Below are 14,355 nucleotides of genomic sequence, written 5' to 3' on the forward strand. Positions count from 1 at the left end.
TCCCCTCCACTAAATTATCACAAATAAAAAAAAAAGAAATAAATCTAAAAATCGGGATCGATCCTCCGCTCAGTCGTTGAGTTTTTCTTGGACTGGGAATCTGCGACCGTGGCCAAAAAAAAAAAAAAAAAAAAAAAAACCTTTATGGGTCCCGTGAATTGGACGGCAACCGTCGTCTTCCTCATGCCATGAGTCACGTTTTTTTTATGGGTGCGATGGTTTCTAGGCCAAACTTAACACGTGCGACTCACGTGATTCCGGCACTAATACCGTTCCACGGCTACGGCCGAGTTCGATAGTTACTGCCACATTTATTTCCACAGTGGTCACGTTCTGACGTCTCTCTCCACAGTTGTTTCAAATTAAAGAAGAAAATCTCTTGCTAGATTTCGACATTTATGGCGTGGCAGACAAGTGCAGAAGATCCTCGCCTCTCTCGATCCTCTTCCTTCGATATATATTCTGAACCCCACAAAATAAAAATTTATATCAGCTCCTCTTTGTTTTCCCAACTTCAGACTTGCCTTCTTCCTCTTCTTCCTCTCTGGCAATTTCTGGTTAGTTTGCTTGCTAAGGGCTTCTCTCTCCCCTTCTTTTTATCTTACCGTTCTAGCTGTTTCATCATCTTCTGTAAGAGTGCTGTGTTCTTTTCTCTGCTAGGTAGTGTGGGTGGTGACTGGTGAGAGAAATGAGTGCCACAAAGTTCATAAAATGCGTGACTGTTGGAGATGGAGCTGTTGGGAAGACCTGCATGCTCATCTGCTACACCAGCAACAAGTTTCCAACTGTATGTTTAACTTCTCCATCCCATTCATATCAAGTAATTAATTTATCATTGTGTTGCTATGAGTTAGGTACCCACCTTTTTTGTTTTTTTAACATTTTTTTGTTTGGTATTCTTGATTTATGTCGCATATTTACTCTCTTCTTTTTATTAGTCATAAATTTTAAGTTAAGTCTTCACACCCTGTTCCTTGAACAAGTAATGTATGGTATTTCTTGATTTAGTTCATTCGAGGCTTTAATCTATTTCCGTAATTATTATTTGGTTGCTTTTTCTGTTTTTCTTTTTATCTTTTTTTTTTTCATCAGAGTATTCTGGCTTTTCATTACCTTTTTTCTACCATTTTATGGTATCTTAAAGGTTCTTACTTTCCTCACTATAGAACTATTTCTTTCTAAATATTGTACCATCACTTGTTTCCATCATGTTGTTGAATTCACGGGCAGGATTACATTCCCACCGTCTTCGATAACTTTAGTGCTAGTCTTTCTGTGGACGGGAGCATTGTCAACTTGGGACTGTGGGACACTGCAGGTACTTAGAAGATCATCAATTCAGTTTCTTTATCCTGCTTGTTTTCTAGTTTATTGTTTGCAATGCCTTTACATTGGTATGTCTTGGTTAATAGGCCAAGAAGATTATAGCAGATTGAGGCCACTGAGTTATAGAGGAGCAGACATATTCATTCTGGCCTTCTCTTTAATTAGCAGGGCAAGCTATGAGAATGTTCTTAAGAAGGTATTAATCAAAGTATCACTTTGGTACCTTTTCTCTTTTTTCACCTTTCCACTGTGGAATTGGATTCTTGGTGTTTGGGCAAATGGGCTTCTTCTCATTTTGAAATAAAGCAAAACCGACAAATCTCCAACTCAGTCTTTACACTCTAGTGCTTTCCCTGGTCAAACGGGAAGTCGAATGATGAACTGTATCCTCATTCAGTGCTTTCTTTGACTCGGTTTTCCGCCACCCTACTTTTCCTGTATTTTTTGATTTGGCTGTGTTCTGATTGCGTTCGAACGGAGCGTTGTTCTAATTTCAGTTTAATGCCCGATCATGTTTGGTCGGAAGTTTATGCTTCCTTCATTTAGGTCTCTAAGAAGCATATGGATTAATGTACTCTTTTCATCTGTTGCAACTATGTGCTTGTTATCTATGAAGATGCTTCTGAGTTTCCTCTCAAGTGACATGCTATATTAACAGAATTATGCAGCACCGGTTGGGTATCAAGCTCTCAATTATTTTCTTTTTATGACTTCAAATAAACAATGACTTAATAGATGATTATTTGTTTATGTTTTCGCCTATCAGTGGATGCCAGAACTTTGTCGCTTTGCACCCAATGTCCCAATTGTTCTAGTTGGAACCAAGCTAGGTTCGTAATGAGTTTGCATATGAATAATTCTTGGTTTGTATGATATAGTGTGAGCTTGCATTTTAAGAAACAACACTAGTTATCTTGTTTTGCAATGTTCTCAGATCTACGTGAAAATAAAGGATACCTCGCTGGTCATCCAGGCGCATCCGTGATTACGTCCGCACAAGTAAGTGACATCTGTGGTCATCTTGGATGAGTTTTAGTCATATAATCACCAAAATTTGGGGAGCATTTCGACTAATTATCATTGTGTTAGGGGGGAGAACTTAGAAAACAAATAGGTGCTGCAGCATATATTGAATGCAGCTCGAAGACACAACAGGTATGTTCCTCCAGAGATAAGTGTTTTAAATGAAAATAAAAGTTAGGCTTTTTATATTAGTTTATTTGTGTTGCCTTCCTCTAGTTTTTCAAGCCTTGATATGTAACCATCCCCACTACCTTGTTACCAAAACTGAGTGTCCTAATGACATTTTCTGAGAGGTTTTACTTTTCTGTTATTTCCTCGTCCATTTCAGTGCTGATATTTCTCTCAGAAAAATATTCTGTTTTGGATTAGAACATCAAGGCGGTTTTTGACACTGCAATCAAGGTGGTTCTTCAACCATCAAGAAAGAAGGACATGGTGAAGAAGAAAACTAGAAGAAACTCTGGTTGCTCGATGAGGTAAATAAGTAGCTGATTGCGATTGTCTTCGAGCTCCTTATGACCAGTCTTTAGATTCAACAATACAAATGTTCAGTTTTCTGTTTAATCCTGAGATAGAGTTCATTGAAAAATAGATAAATTTCATCCTAGCTATGCCATTTCTTTTCTCTGAACTAAACAGTTCTTCACTTCTCCTTGATTCCCGAAGTTGGGAGGATATAGATTTTTCTGCTAGATAGAAGCAATATGTTCAGAATAATATGTCACCATCCTCTTTCATCCTGGGCCAGATAATTTCTAAATTTGGTATTTTCTAAGAGACAATAAAACATAAAGCTACCCTGAAGATGGTCGGCCAGATGGCATCCATATCAATTTAAAGGAACCTTGTGACAAAGTTTCAATCCTATCTATCATGACATGTATGTCAACTTTTTTCTGCAGGAGATTCATATGTGGAGGTGCGTGTGTTGCGTAGTACATGAAAGCAGCTTATTTTGACCTGTCTGTAGGTAGATGTGCTAATGTCCATGTTAGCTGAAACATATGTTATTGTGAGAACTGAACATCTTTTACCTTCATGTTGTATGTGTCCCGTTCGATCTGGATATTTTCTATGTATATGTGGTATATGAATGTGTAATGAAACTTTTGTTGGTGAAGCTGGACTTCAGATCAAAAAGAGCGAGCATAGGATGCACAAACCAAAAGAGCCTACTCATACTTTCTAATAAGGTTCTAGTTAAAATAACTCATGCATGCCCTCAGACTATATAACAAGACATGCACCAGAACTACAACCTTCTCAAGAAAACAAGTGGAAGACGGGAAGAGTTAAAATTATGGATACGTGCTTGAAAAGGCAGAGATGTTGGAGATTAGATTAAATGAGATGCATGCGGTTAATGAGACAAATAAACTGTAATTTGTGTTGCAGGATTACAGTACCTAAAAAAGTTGTAAAATGGCTAGTATTTGAACTTCTGATGTCAATTTGCACAGGTGCGGGAAAGTGGGAAAAAACCATATTAATGTAGGCAAACTCCAACTCAGAAGATTCAGATTTAGCAGTAGGGAAAGGTATGGAGAGCTAAAATGCTAAACAACAAACAACCAACAGAAGTCATTTCTATACCGGAATTTGAAAGGAAATTGCTTGCTTCTTGTTGCTGAGCAAGGTAACCCATACAACCTGCCAACGAGCACCGTTAGCACAATCGAGAGAGCCTTCTTCCATGGAATAGCAACTGAAACATGTATTCGTGGAAGAAGATTATCTAAAAACTAGGCATTCGGGAAGTTAGCACTATGTCCTTTGGATATTTTGGATGTCATCTGATCATTGGGATATCTGGGGCATTACTCATCAAGTCATGGTTCATGGTAGGAAAAGGATTTGATTACCTTTCAACGGGTCGAGTCCTCTGTTTTGGAGCTCTCTATATTCTCCGAGGAGAAGGCACAGCATGGGGAAAAGAGATGGACACTCCAATCCTCAGCTGGAGCCTGGACCAGGTTGTATTTAGTCTCAGCTTTTGCTGGTAGCTGGTACCTAAAATAGAGAAGGCGAGAACTTGCCACAGCAAACCATGCATGAAGCTGCCCAGAGTGCAACCTTCAAACACTCAACATGTCATGAACAATAACAAATAAAAAGAAAGCAAGCATAAGTAGCTGTGAAGATCTAATCATGTTGTCGAATGTTTCAATAACATCTAATGCCTGTTAAGGAGATCTTAATCTTGCCAGCAACACTGGTTTTACTTTAAGTTACTGGAGAGGTAAGATACATAAATGGTGCAAAAATGATAACGAATTTAGGCTTTTTAGTTGTGGTTGCTAAGTTTTGGCACATGATAACGCATAAATTTCGTAGTGTCGTAGTTTTTGAAGCAAGCTTCTTGTAATATTTTTTATGCTGATTTCATTTAGAGCAAATAACTATATAAACAATTCAGTAGGCTTAGTGATGTGCCGATGTATTTACATATTACCTCCTCATTCTCACGGGCATGTTCGCATCACTGGAGTAGGTTGGTTAATCTTCTACGTTTTTGGCACGCTTTGGTTGAGACAATTCTTTTTCCTTAATATGCTGTAAATTTTTTTCCTGCATTAGTGTATAAAGATTTTTCATCCCCATGATAAAAGATATGAACAGGGATATAAGATATCAAAGAATACCAGGAGAATTTAATTAAAAAATGTTATACTACTCGCACTAGGTAAGTCTTGATCTAAGAAAGCAATTTGGATACTACTCTGCGAAGTTTGTATGCAGAAGCACCGATGCATCATCATGCAATTTGCAACCATAGTTTAAGGTTTGCCATGTTGTTTTCTTAGAACTAGGCACTTGTTATTTACATTGGAAGGAATAGAAAAGAAAATGTGTGGATTAAATCAATATTTTATTGAGAAGAAAGCAGAGGAGGTATGACGGTGCAATCAAAGGATGAAATTTCTGAAGTTGAATATTTCCTCTTCATTTCCCAATCTTGTGATAGGTTGAGAAGGAAGGCGCATATGTGTTGCGATATGCGCGATCCGTTTTGCGGGCGAGCTCCATCATCCTGGAGGGAGACTCGGCCACTGTGATCAGTTGGGTCCGGAAGGGCCCGTATAGCGATAGGGCAGTTCACCCACTGCTCCGGGATATATGGTTGATGGTGAGGGAGGGGGTGCTCTTTCGAGCTGGGCATGTATATCGGGAGGCCAATGGTGCGGCAGACTGGGTGGCGGCGTTTGTTGCGTGCCACTCAGGCGGCTCACTATGGGTCGGTGAGGGTGATTTACCTGGTGCTATCCGGGAGATTTTGTATGCTGACTCTTCTAGGTGCATTCGTACCCGAATAGTATGAATCATCGGTTTTAGCAAAAAAAAAAAAAAGGCGCATATGTGATTCTAGAGGAGATGATGGATGACTGTAATCTCATCAACCAATGAAATATTTTGGCTTAGATCTTTTGCCATCATTTTTTTCTTTAAGCAATTTATACGTATTCATATTCATAGCCTGTTGGTGTATTTTTTTTTCAAAATTTCACATCCGTAGACAAAGTGTCAATAAGTTTGTATTTGCCAAGACAACGCTATTTGCAGATGGTAATACGTGCAAGGAGGCGTGATCCAGTGTTCACCTTTTCTCATGTCAATTTAGGCGAAGGTCCACCCATTGCAGCTCACAAGATGGTTTCTTTCACTGATCTCAATCACTGTATGCTTTCCGAGCAATGCCAGAATAACCTACATCCATATGAGTTAGAAAACCATTCCCTCCAGAAATGGTTCGCCATGAAACACAGGCTTGGGACCATTTTGCCAAGTTGGGGCTTCAAAACATGAGATGAGAACTAGATGGAATGCCTGATTTGATGGATTTTATAGGTCTTACTTTACAGTATGAACAATCTAGCTGCATCCTGTTGTAATGCATTGCAGTGGGTTGGCTTCTCTGGCTTTAAATGTTGTAGATGCTGCTCGACAAGAGTGTCCTATAGGGAAAAGATCACTTCAAAAATGCAACACTTCCTCCATTCATTCCCCATGACCTTGTTCTGGGTATTAAGACCCATCTGGCATCAACTGGTTTCTGGGTGTTACCCAACAATATATCAGTAGAAAACAGTGGCTAGTAGCTAGTTCAGTTACAAATACAAAACATTGGTTGAAGGAATGTCTAGGCTATACAAACACGACAATGTGTTTCACCAGCCCCACCACCTTCTCTTTGGAGGTGGTGGTGGTTTAAGGAGGTCGAGCATCGCCTGCTTCTCCTTGGGGGTTAAAGGAACGCCTCTTACAAGGTTCAGCGCCATGATGTGCACATTAGTCTTCCGCCTGTGCCTCTGGTAAGCCCATACGCCAGCTGCTGCCCCCGCAACAAGGAACTGTCCATGATTCATTCACAAATTGGTGTCAGTGTATTAATATGATCAAGTAATGTATAATGCGACTCTAGAGACCAATTAACATCGACAGCCTTCCATGGACATTAATGTCACTGAGATCTGCATACTCGGTAAGTATGTATCTATGGTGATGTTGCATCAGACAAAACTCTCAAGTTGGTATGTAGAATAGCATCTTCTTATTCGCGAGTCTCAATTAGTCAGTATCCCAGTTTTTGCAGGTAGTAAACACAACCATCCTTAACCAGCCAAAAAGGGAGTATATTATTAATTAATAGCTCATGAAGTGAAACATAGATGAGTTAATAGGATGCTCTAGCTTACTATACTGCTGTACTGAAATGTGAAAACAGGAAGCGAAACAGTAAAAATCACAACCTCGACCATCAAGCATTAGCCAAAGTCTCCATTATATGCTAATGCAAAAGGAAGGAGATAATCCATAACTTCAAGCTAATATATAGCCATGCTGTTAACATGCCATCACTAAACTATTAGAACCACTTGATATCTTTCAGTAATATGTCACTAATAAACTGGAAGCATTAATATTTTTGCAAGTGAAATGACTACTAGTAATAGAAGTTGTAATTAGGGATGTAGGTTGTCAAAATAGACTGACCGGTGATAACCAGATAGCAGCAGTTTGCAGATCAAATTTTGGGGCATACAGTACTGTCTCCCCAAAGTCGTCCTCTAGCTTTTTAAAGATCTCCTTATCAGTTTTTCCAGCTCGGACCTCATCTCGAATCAACTGCACAATGTAAGAAAAATTTTACTAGAGGATAAAAGGCAACACTCTTCAGCCACCAAGTGATACAATCTCAAAGAAACATGGCAAAATGTCTATCAAGCAATACTCTAGCATAAGGTTTACAATATGTTGAAGCACAAAAGTTATAAGATGAGAAGCCACAAAAGCCTGTAAAATTTACTTGTCCTTGGAGCTGCAACAAATACAACAATGTGGAATTTAATAGACCAAGTTACATTAAAGGGCAAAATGAGTTATTGGACAGGTTACAGAAATTTAGACTCGATGTGTGCTAATAATAAAGAAAGGGATGTGCAGGAGTGGCAGGACCATCACTCAGGTCATGCAGGTTAGTCCCTGAGAGGGATGCATCAGATTCAGAGTAGCATGGCAAAAGGGAATGCTCTTGAAAGGGCTTTCATGGCTAAAGGATGACTCGAGATGTCTCAATTTGTCAGAGACAGTAAACATGATCGATAAGGGGTTTTTTTTTTTAAAAAAAAAAAGAACCACAAAACCAAAGGAGAAAGATTCAAAAGTCATGGGGCAATGAAGTAGGGGGGGGGGAGAGAGAGGGGGAGAGAGAGAGAGAGAGAGAGAGAGAGAGAGAGAGAGAAGTTACCTAAGGGAATCTTTGAAGCTGAAGCAAGTATAGGCTCTAGATCAAAGAGATCGATAAACATAAGATTTTGTGCAGAGGTGAAATAATAGATCTACCTTCAGAAAGGGTTATGTCTTAATTTATGAAAATAATAAAGAAACTGTCCCAAGTCACAACTGTAGCATGAGAAGTTTCCGGATATTAACAGCATCTTAAAGAAATGTTAGCAACTCAAGGAACTGGTTTAGGGAAACTTATTCGATAGACATTGTAATTCCATTAAAATAAGATTTGTTACTAGGCAGGTCCTTTGCATCTAACTGACAGTTTGACACAAAAGCATGTTTTCAAAAACCACCGAAATGAGATGGCATGACTGGTACTATACCATTTTTGTATGAAACCGGCACCGATATAGGTGTTGGGCTGCCGAAACAACTATACCGGTACCATACTGGCCGTACCAATACATATTGGCGGTACTGTACCATGTATACTGATTGGTGCTGATGGTTTTCAATTTTCAGAATATCTTAATTTTGGTACATCGTTAATACTGATACTGTATCAATATAGTAGCATGTTGATAAAAAAAGGGTACGAGATTAGATACTAGTATTTAAAACCTTGCACAAGAGGGAGTATGTGATATTTTGATGGAAACTAACAATCCAAACAACCCACAAAAAGTTATACAGCATGTGCGATGCATGTGACTGATTGAAGAGAAAACAATATGTAGCGGATAGATGTGATCCCATCAACAAAGAACTTCGGCATGGCACATCTAACACCATCTAATTCAGGAGGAGAAAGTATTTGATTGATGCCTATGATGGCATCCAATGATGAAATTATCCCTGCCATATGGACGTGTGATGGATTCAAGAGTAAGGGGTATTAGATGAATGAATTTGATTTAAGGGGAAGGAGTAACTTTCCTCTCCCAAAAAGGAGAAGTATCCCATGGAAGGCTGTGACTTCAAGTGAAAACCTGTTCGATTGAATGGCTGTATTGATATTTTAGATAGAATTAGTGCAATCAGTAGTGATGTATGTTGAGAAGTATAATCCCACTTCGATGTATCTTTCCTTTTCCCTATATATAAGAGAGTCCATATGGGTGTGTTACCAAAAGAAACAGGCATTTTAAGTGCAAATCCCACTGCCTTGAGAAACTACTCACCAAACATGCCTAAGGCCCCTGCTCTGCATTTCCATCTATTTAGTATTTTTACAAAAAAACACTTGATTAAGGGCATTTTGTCCCTGGGCCATGAGAAGCCTCTCCTCTTTAGAAGTTATCTACCATTTGAGCAGAAATCCTTTTCTTTTAATTTTATTTTAAGGGTTTCAGAGCACGATCATTGCATCTATGCTGAATCATTTTATATATATATATATATATATAAACAAGTTTATGCATCCGGCCACAAAATCTATTTTGTTAGATCATAGAATAGACAAACTGAGATTCTTAAGGTTGGGTCTGCACTCCTTTTAAGTATGTTCCCATAATTAAGATACACCAGTAACACAGAAGCCCGTTAATAAGGACAACTTACAAATGGAGAAAGCAAAAGAAAATGTGAGATGCAATACCTTTCTGAGAAGAATGGCAATATCTGCCTGTGAGTCTTCAATGGACTGGCTCCCACATTCAGTGCACCGGACGTTATGACTAATGTTCCTTGCCCGGGCCTCTATGGTCTGAGCCTTCTTCAATTCTTCTTCATTTTCCATTGCAAAAGAGGCTTCCTCCCAAAACTAAGTCATAGATCAAAAGCCACGAAGGCTGAGCTTTTGTTGGCACCATATAGTGAAGCAACTTAGCTAATGAATATCAGTTATCTACTAGCTTTATTCTATTATTCATAAACAAAAGCAGCTATAACGAGAGTTAATAGATACCAATCTTCAAGCTATAACCCCCAATCAAAGAAGGTGTTCTGTTGCAAGTTCCAGAATCACAAAGAAGCTCACAAACTAGAACTGCACTTTCCTTTAAACTAGCTCTTCAATTATATATTTCAAGTGAGGCATTTCATTGAACATTTCTATTTCCCTTTTAAAAGTTAACTCATGCATGGACTTAAACATATATTATTCTTTAAACCATTTTATCAAACAGGTAACCTGCAAATTACTCCTGCTTAACTATAGCCCTCACAGTCACCTCAATTCATGCATAATATCTAAAACAATAGGCAATAGAATTTTGCATATGTTTCTTTGATTCTACTCCAAGAATTCAAACAACAAATTACAACAGAAAAGGAATTCAAACAATATATAATGACGGGGAAATTAGAAATTCTTAGGAAGTAATATACTCAGTTAACAAAGAAATTCCTATTACGGGAGCATGAAGCTAGTTTACCTTCTTTTCTAGAATTCCAAGTCCAACCAAGGTAGGGGAAAATCCTAGCCTGTAAGGTCCCACACCAGTATAAACTTCAAACCGGATATCAAACATAACGTCATAGGATTTATATTATTATAAAACACACCGACTACTCTTAATGCCCCTAAACTTTAGGTTATTTACATTAATACCATCTCTCCTTCCGCACAGCATTTTCCTGTGCACCATATGCTGGGGGGTATTGTGGTATTTTTGAGGTCATAGCAGACGCATTTACGTAGAGCCGTTATGCCCTTGGGGCTTACTCGGAGTCGTCGTCGAAAAGCCCGGCCACTCCGTGCCCTAGAAACCCTCGCCGGAATCCTAGCTTTACTTCCTCCTGACGCGCCGCCGCCATGGTTCCGCCTCCCCCTTCCTCCCGGAGCTGGAGCATCTACGGCCGGTCGGAGATCACCCAGCGATACGAGATCCTGGAACGCATCGGCTACGGCGCCTATGCCGACGTCTACCGCGCCTGCCGGCGGTCGGACGGCGTCCTGGTAGCCCTCAAGGAGATCCACGACTACCAGAGCTCGTTCCGGGAGATCGAGGCCCTCCAGATCCTCCGGGACTCTCCCAACGTCGTCGACCTCCTTGAGTACTTCTGGCAGGAGGACGAGGACGCCGTCCTCGTCCTGGAGTTCCTCCCCTCCGACCTCGCCTCCGTCATCCGCGACGCCAAGAGGGGCGGCGGCATCGCCGTCGGCGAGGTCAAGCAGTGGATGCTCCAGATTCTGCGGGGGGTCGGCGCGTGCCACCGGAACGCAGTGGTCCATCGGGATCTCAAGCCGTCCAATCTGCTCATCTCCTCCCAGGGGATTCTCAAGCTGGCGGATTTTGGGCAGGTATCCGCCGGAATTTTCTCCTAATTTGCTGCTATCTTTTGGTTTCTTGAGGTTCTATTTTGCTTCTATGAATTCCGGAGTCCTTTTGTTTGAACACAGAATCACTGATTTCACGCACTAGGGTTGTGCTTGTCTTGGTGGATAAAGAAGAATTGCTTTCTGTTTATTTGTTTTTATGATTTTTGTTCCCATTGCAATTTTATAGCCGAAAGAATGCTTCTTTGCCAGTAAAACAGACAATTACTTTTAAACAGTGTGGAGATGAGAAATTGTTACTATAGAAGGCAATAGTTGCAAATGCTTTATAAGCTTGTTCCTAGTACCTTTTTTTCGATAACAGTTCCATTTCAGCATAATTATTCAAGAAATAAGTGATGTTAGCCATCGGCGGATTAAACCTTAGTAATATGCATGGATACGGTGTTTTATGACAACAAATGACTGACATCAGGGCCAAAACAATCAACACCATTAGACAAAAACTAGAGGTATGTTAGTTATATATCAGGGAGGCATGTCTTTCTTCTCATTTTCCTGATGTCGAGATCTAGTGTTTTCTAATGTAATCCTTGATTTATCTTTTTTCTTTTTTAATTTTAAAGTTGTTGGTGGACTCAATTAGCTGCTTATCTGGCTAGACTTTTGAATTAATAAACGTGAAAGGTAGAGAGAAACAATAAGGTGTTGTGATTCCAAGGTCTAGGTTTTATAGGTAAAAGGAAGCTAAAGTTGTGAAGATATGGGATTGTGAGCTCTGAAAGAAGTGGTTCTCTTTTGTATAATTTCTTCAAGGATGACCTTTAAAATATACTAAGAATGGGTATTAGAAGAGTATGTAGGTTATGCTTTGTGCATGTTATTAGGGATAGTGGAAGATGCAGCAAATGTCAATACTATAAGTTAAAAAATATTTTTTGAACTGTTTTGTAGATTTTTGCTTGTTATAAAAAGATGTGGTATCAGGCAAATGGATGACACATATAAGAATTCGGATTTGTTATGGGAGAGTATATAATAAGGGTATTAACAGTTTGACAAAGGACTCAAGTAGGGTTCAAGGGGAAGCTTCTGAAAGTGTTCAAACACTCAAAAGTTGAAATATTGTTGGATATTGGTACTTCATCTCATTGTAATCTCTGCATTTCCTATTTCTTATGTACTGTCTTTTTATTGGGCATGAATATAGATGGAACCGGCTTTGGATGTCACTTAGAGCACTTGAATTTAGCAGAGCTGATAAAACTTTTTTTCTTTCTTTCTGTCGAGATCCTTATGGAACTTGAAAATTGTTGTCTTTTCTTGAGCCCTTGTAGGAATTGCAGATGATGATCCCAACACTCATACCAATCTTGACATAGCCTCTTACCTCAACTTACCATGCACTTTATTTGGTTGCCCCTTTTTTTTGCTTTATTGTTTGGTCATCCAGTATTTACTGACAAGTTGGTTTGAGATATAATAATGATTTCTAGATACATACAACATAGTGCAGATATCCACTTATATGTGATTATGTATATCTGCTTGAGAGAGCAAACATATTGGTACTTCAGCATCCCACTAAATAGTTTCTAGTTTTTCCTTTTCGTTTCTCTATCTGTGAGCCACAGGGCAGGGGGGTGCATTTAAAGTTTAAACCATGAGTAGATTTTACTTTAAGTGTTTTTTTGATTGGATTTATAATTTGTCATATTCAACAAATTGTCTATTTTTGGTTTGTCAGTCAAGGATACTTGAGGAAACTAGATTTATCTCCACAAACGGTAGTCCACATCAACAAGGTTCAGAGATTGAGGCATGGATACCACAACAGCCTGCAGACGTGCGGGTGGGAAACCAGCCATGGCTAGATGGACCTGAAAACCAGAATTCTCTGGAGCCGAGACCTACCAACGAGGATGAATATCTGCGGGAGTTGGATGACCTCAAGGCAAAATATGCAATGGAAGACACTGATAAGGAGATGAGTCTGCAAGATTGTGATGCATCTTGTCTTGCCACGTGTAGTACTGGGGATGTGGAAGATGATCCCTTCAAAGGCTCCTATACTTATGAGGTAGAAGAGGTTAAAGAAGATGATGAAGCCGGTGCCCTCACCTCATGTGTTGGAACACGGTGGTTCAGAGCTCCGGAGCTTCTCTATGGATCCACAAATTATGGGATAGAGATTGACCTCTGGTCGCTAGGCTGCATTTTTGCTGAACTTCTTAGTTTTGAACCTCTCTTCCCAGGGACATCGGATATCAATCAGCTTGGTAAAATTATTACCGTCTTGGGAGACTTAACCGAAGAAACATGGACAGGTTGCTCCAAGTTACCTGATTACAATAAGATCTTCTTTAGTAAAGTTGAAAACCCAACTGGTTTGGAAGCATGTCTGCCAAATCGATCAGCTGCTGAAGTTAATCTCGTAAGGAGGCTTCTTTGCTATAATCCAGCTAGTAGAGCTGCAGCAATGGAGCTGCTTCAAGACAGATACTTTGCTGAAGAGCCTCTGCCTGTTCCTGTAAATGAGTTGACAGTTCCTTCCATAAAGGATGGGCACGACGAGAGCTCTCCAGGAGAATGGGCTGATTACAGGGATTTGGGTTCAGATTCTGATATTGATGAGTTCGGCAGCATGGATGCGACAACCATTGAAAAGGGTTTCTCTATAAGGTTCTCGTGATGCAGCCAACCTCAATTAGTATTTTTTGTATATTTTCGTTGTGTTGACCAGATAGGCATGCAAAAATTTCATAAACCTTAACTGTATATGCATGGGGAAGGCTGATGAGGAGCTGTGTTTATAGTAATCAATGATGCTGAAAAAACATAATTGCAATTTTCTCCAGTAATGTTCGAATCAATCGGATGGGAAAAGTTGTATAGAAACTTGGGATTGCAGAGAAAAGGACTTATCAGAGTTGGCGAAAAGAAAATGCTGCAAATAGTTGCATATATATATATATATATATATATATATATATATATATATATATATATATATATATATATATATATATATATATATATATATATATATTCTCAGG

General features: G+C 39.4%; 3 protein-coding genes across 6 annotated transcripts; 2 read left to right on the forward strand and 1 right to left on the reverse strand.

The window, feature by feature from the left end:
- Positions 1–390: 390 nt before the first annotated feature.
- LOC103715673 (rac-like GTP-binding protein 2) lies at positions 391–3,489 on the forward strand. Of its 4 annotated transcripts, none has more exons than XM_039130254.1 (9): positions 391–557; positions 661–787; positions 1,231–1,318; positions 1,413–1,522; positions 2,093–2,156; positions 2,261–2,325; positions 2,416–2,481; positions 2,696–2,825; positions 3,252–3,489. In XM_039130254.1, the coding sequence occupies exons 2-8, from the start codon at positions 689–691 to the stop codon at positions 2,786–2,788; spliced, it is 585 nt and encodes a 194-aa protein (XP_038986182.1). In that variant the 5' UTR covers positions 391–557; positions 661–688; the 3' UTR covers positions 2,789–2,825; positions 3,252–3,489. The 4 variants fall into 4 exon arrangements, with proteins under 4 accessions (XP_038986182.1, XP_026664796.1, XP_008801650.1 ...); XM_008803428.4 differs by having other exon boundaries at positions 394–557; positions 2,719–2,825; XM_026808995.2 differs by lacking the exon at positions 3,252–3,489 and having other exon boundaries at positions 2,678–2,762.
- A 2,829-nt stretch (positions 3,490–6,318) lies between these two features.
- LOC103715510 (cytochrome c-type biogenesis CcmH-like mitochondrial protein) lies at positions 6,319–10,566 on the reverse strand. The gene is made up of 4 exons (XM_008803200.4): positions 10,455–10,566; positions 9,677–9,841; positions 7,342–7,473; positions 6,319–6,698 (listed from the first exon to the last, which is right to left on the reverse strand). Exons 1-4 carry the CDS (start codon positions 10,548–10,550, stop codon positions 6,516–6,518), a joined length of 576 nt encoding a protein of 191 aa, XP_008801422.4. The 5' UTR covers positions 10,551–10,566; the 3' UTR covers positions 6,319–6,515.
- Positions 10,567–10,578: 12 nt separating this feature from the next.
- Positions 10,579–14,213, forward strand: LOC103715593 (cyclin-dependent kinase F-1-like). Its single transcript, XM_008803306.4, has 2 exons — positions 10,579–11,323; positions 13,047–14,213. Exons 1-2 carry the CDS (start codon positions 10,835–10,837, stop codon positions 13,989–13,991), a joined length of 1,434 nt encoding a protein of 477 aa, XP_008801528.2. The 5' UTR covers positions 10,579–10,834; the 3' UTR covers positions 13,992–14,213.
- Positions 14,214–14,355: the final 142 nt, after the last annotated feature.

The sequence above is a fragment of the Phoenix dactylifera genome, chromosome 9, assembly GCF_009389715.1.
Source record: "Phoenix dactylifera cultivar Barhee BC4 chromosome 9, palm_55x_up_171113_PBpolish2nd_filt_p, whole genome shotgun sequence".
Lineage (NCBI taxonomy): Eukaryota > Viridiplantae > Streptophyta > Magnoliopsida > Arecales > Arecaceae > Phoenix > Phoenix dactylifera.

Excerpts from the sequence above, each read along its gene's own strand:
- LOC103715673 (XM_008803428.4), top strand. The coding sequence starts at position 689 with ATGAGTGCCACAAAGTTCATAAAATGCGTGACTGTTGGAGATGGAGCT. Across the intron at positions 1,523-2,092 it reads ATGAGAATGTTCTTAAGAAG|TGGATGCCAGAACTTTGTCG; the intron begins GTATTAATCAAA and ends TTCGCCTATCAG. Across the intron at positions 2,157-2,260 it reads TCTAGTTGGAACCAAGCTAG|ATCTACGTGAAAATAAAGGA; the intron begins GTTCGTAATGAG and ends CAATGTTCTCAG.
- LOC103715510 (XM_008803200.4), bottom strand. The coding sequence starts at position 10,550 with ATGTTTGATATCCGGTTTGAAGTTTATACTGGTGTGGGACCTTACAGG. Across the intron at positions 9,842-10,454 it reads TTGGAATTCTAGAAAAGAAG|TTTTGGGAGGAAGCCTCTTT; the intron begins GTAAACTAGCTT and ends TCTATGACTTAG. Across the intron at positions 6,699-7,341 it reads CTGCTATCTGGTTATCACCG|TTCCTTGTTGCGGGGGCAGC; the intron begins GTCAGTCTATTT and ends AATCATGGACAG.
- LOC103715593 (XM_008803306.4), top strand. The coding sequence starts at position 10,835 with ATGGTTCCGCCTCCCCCTTCCTCCCGGAGCTGGAGCATCTACGGCCGG. Across the intron at positions 11,324-13,046 it reads AGCTGGCGGATTTTGGGCAG|TCAAGGATACTTGAGGAAAC; the intron begins GTATCCGCCGGA and ends TTGGTTTGTCAG.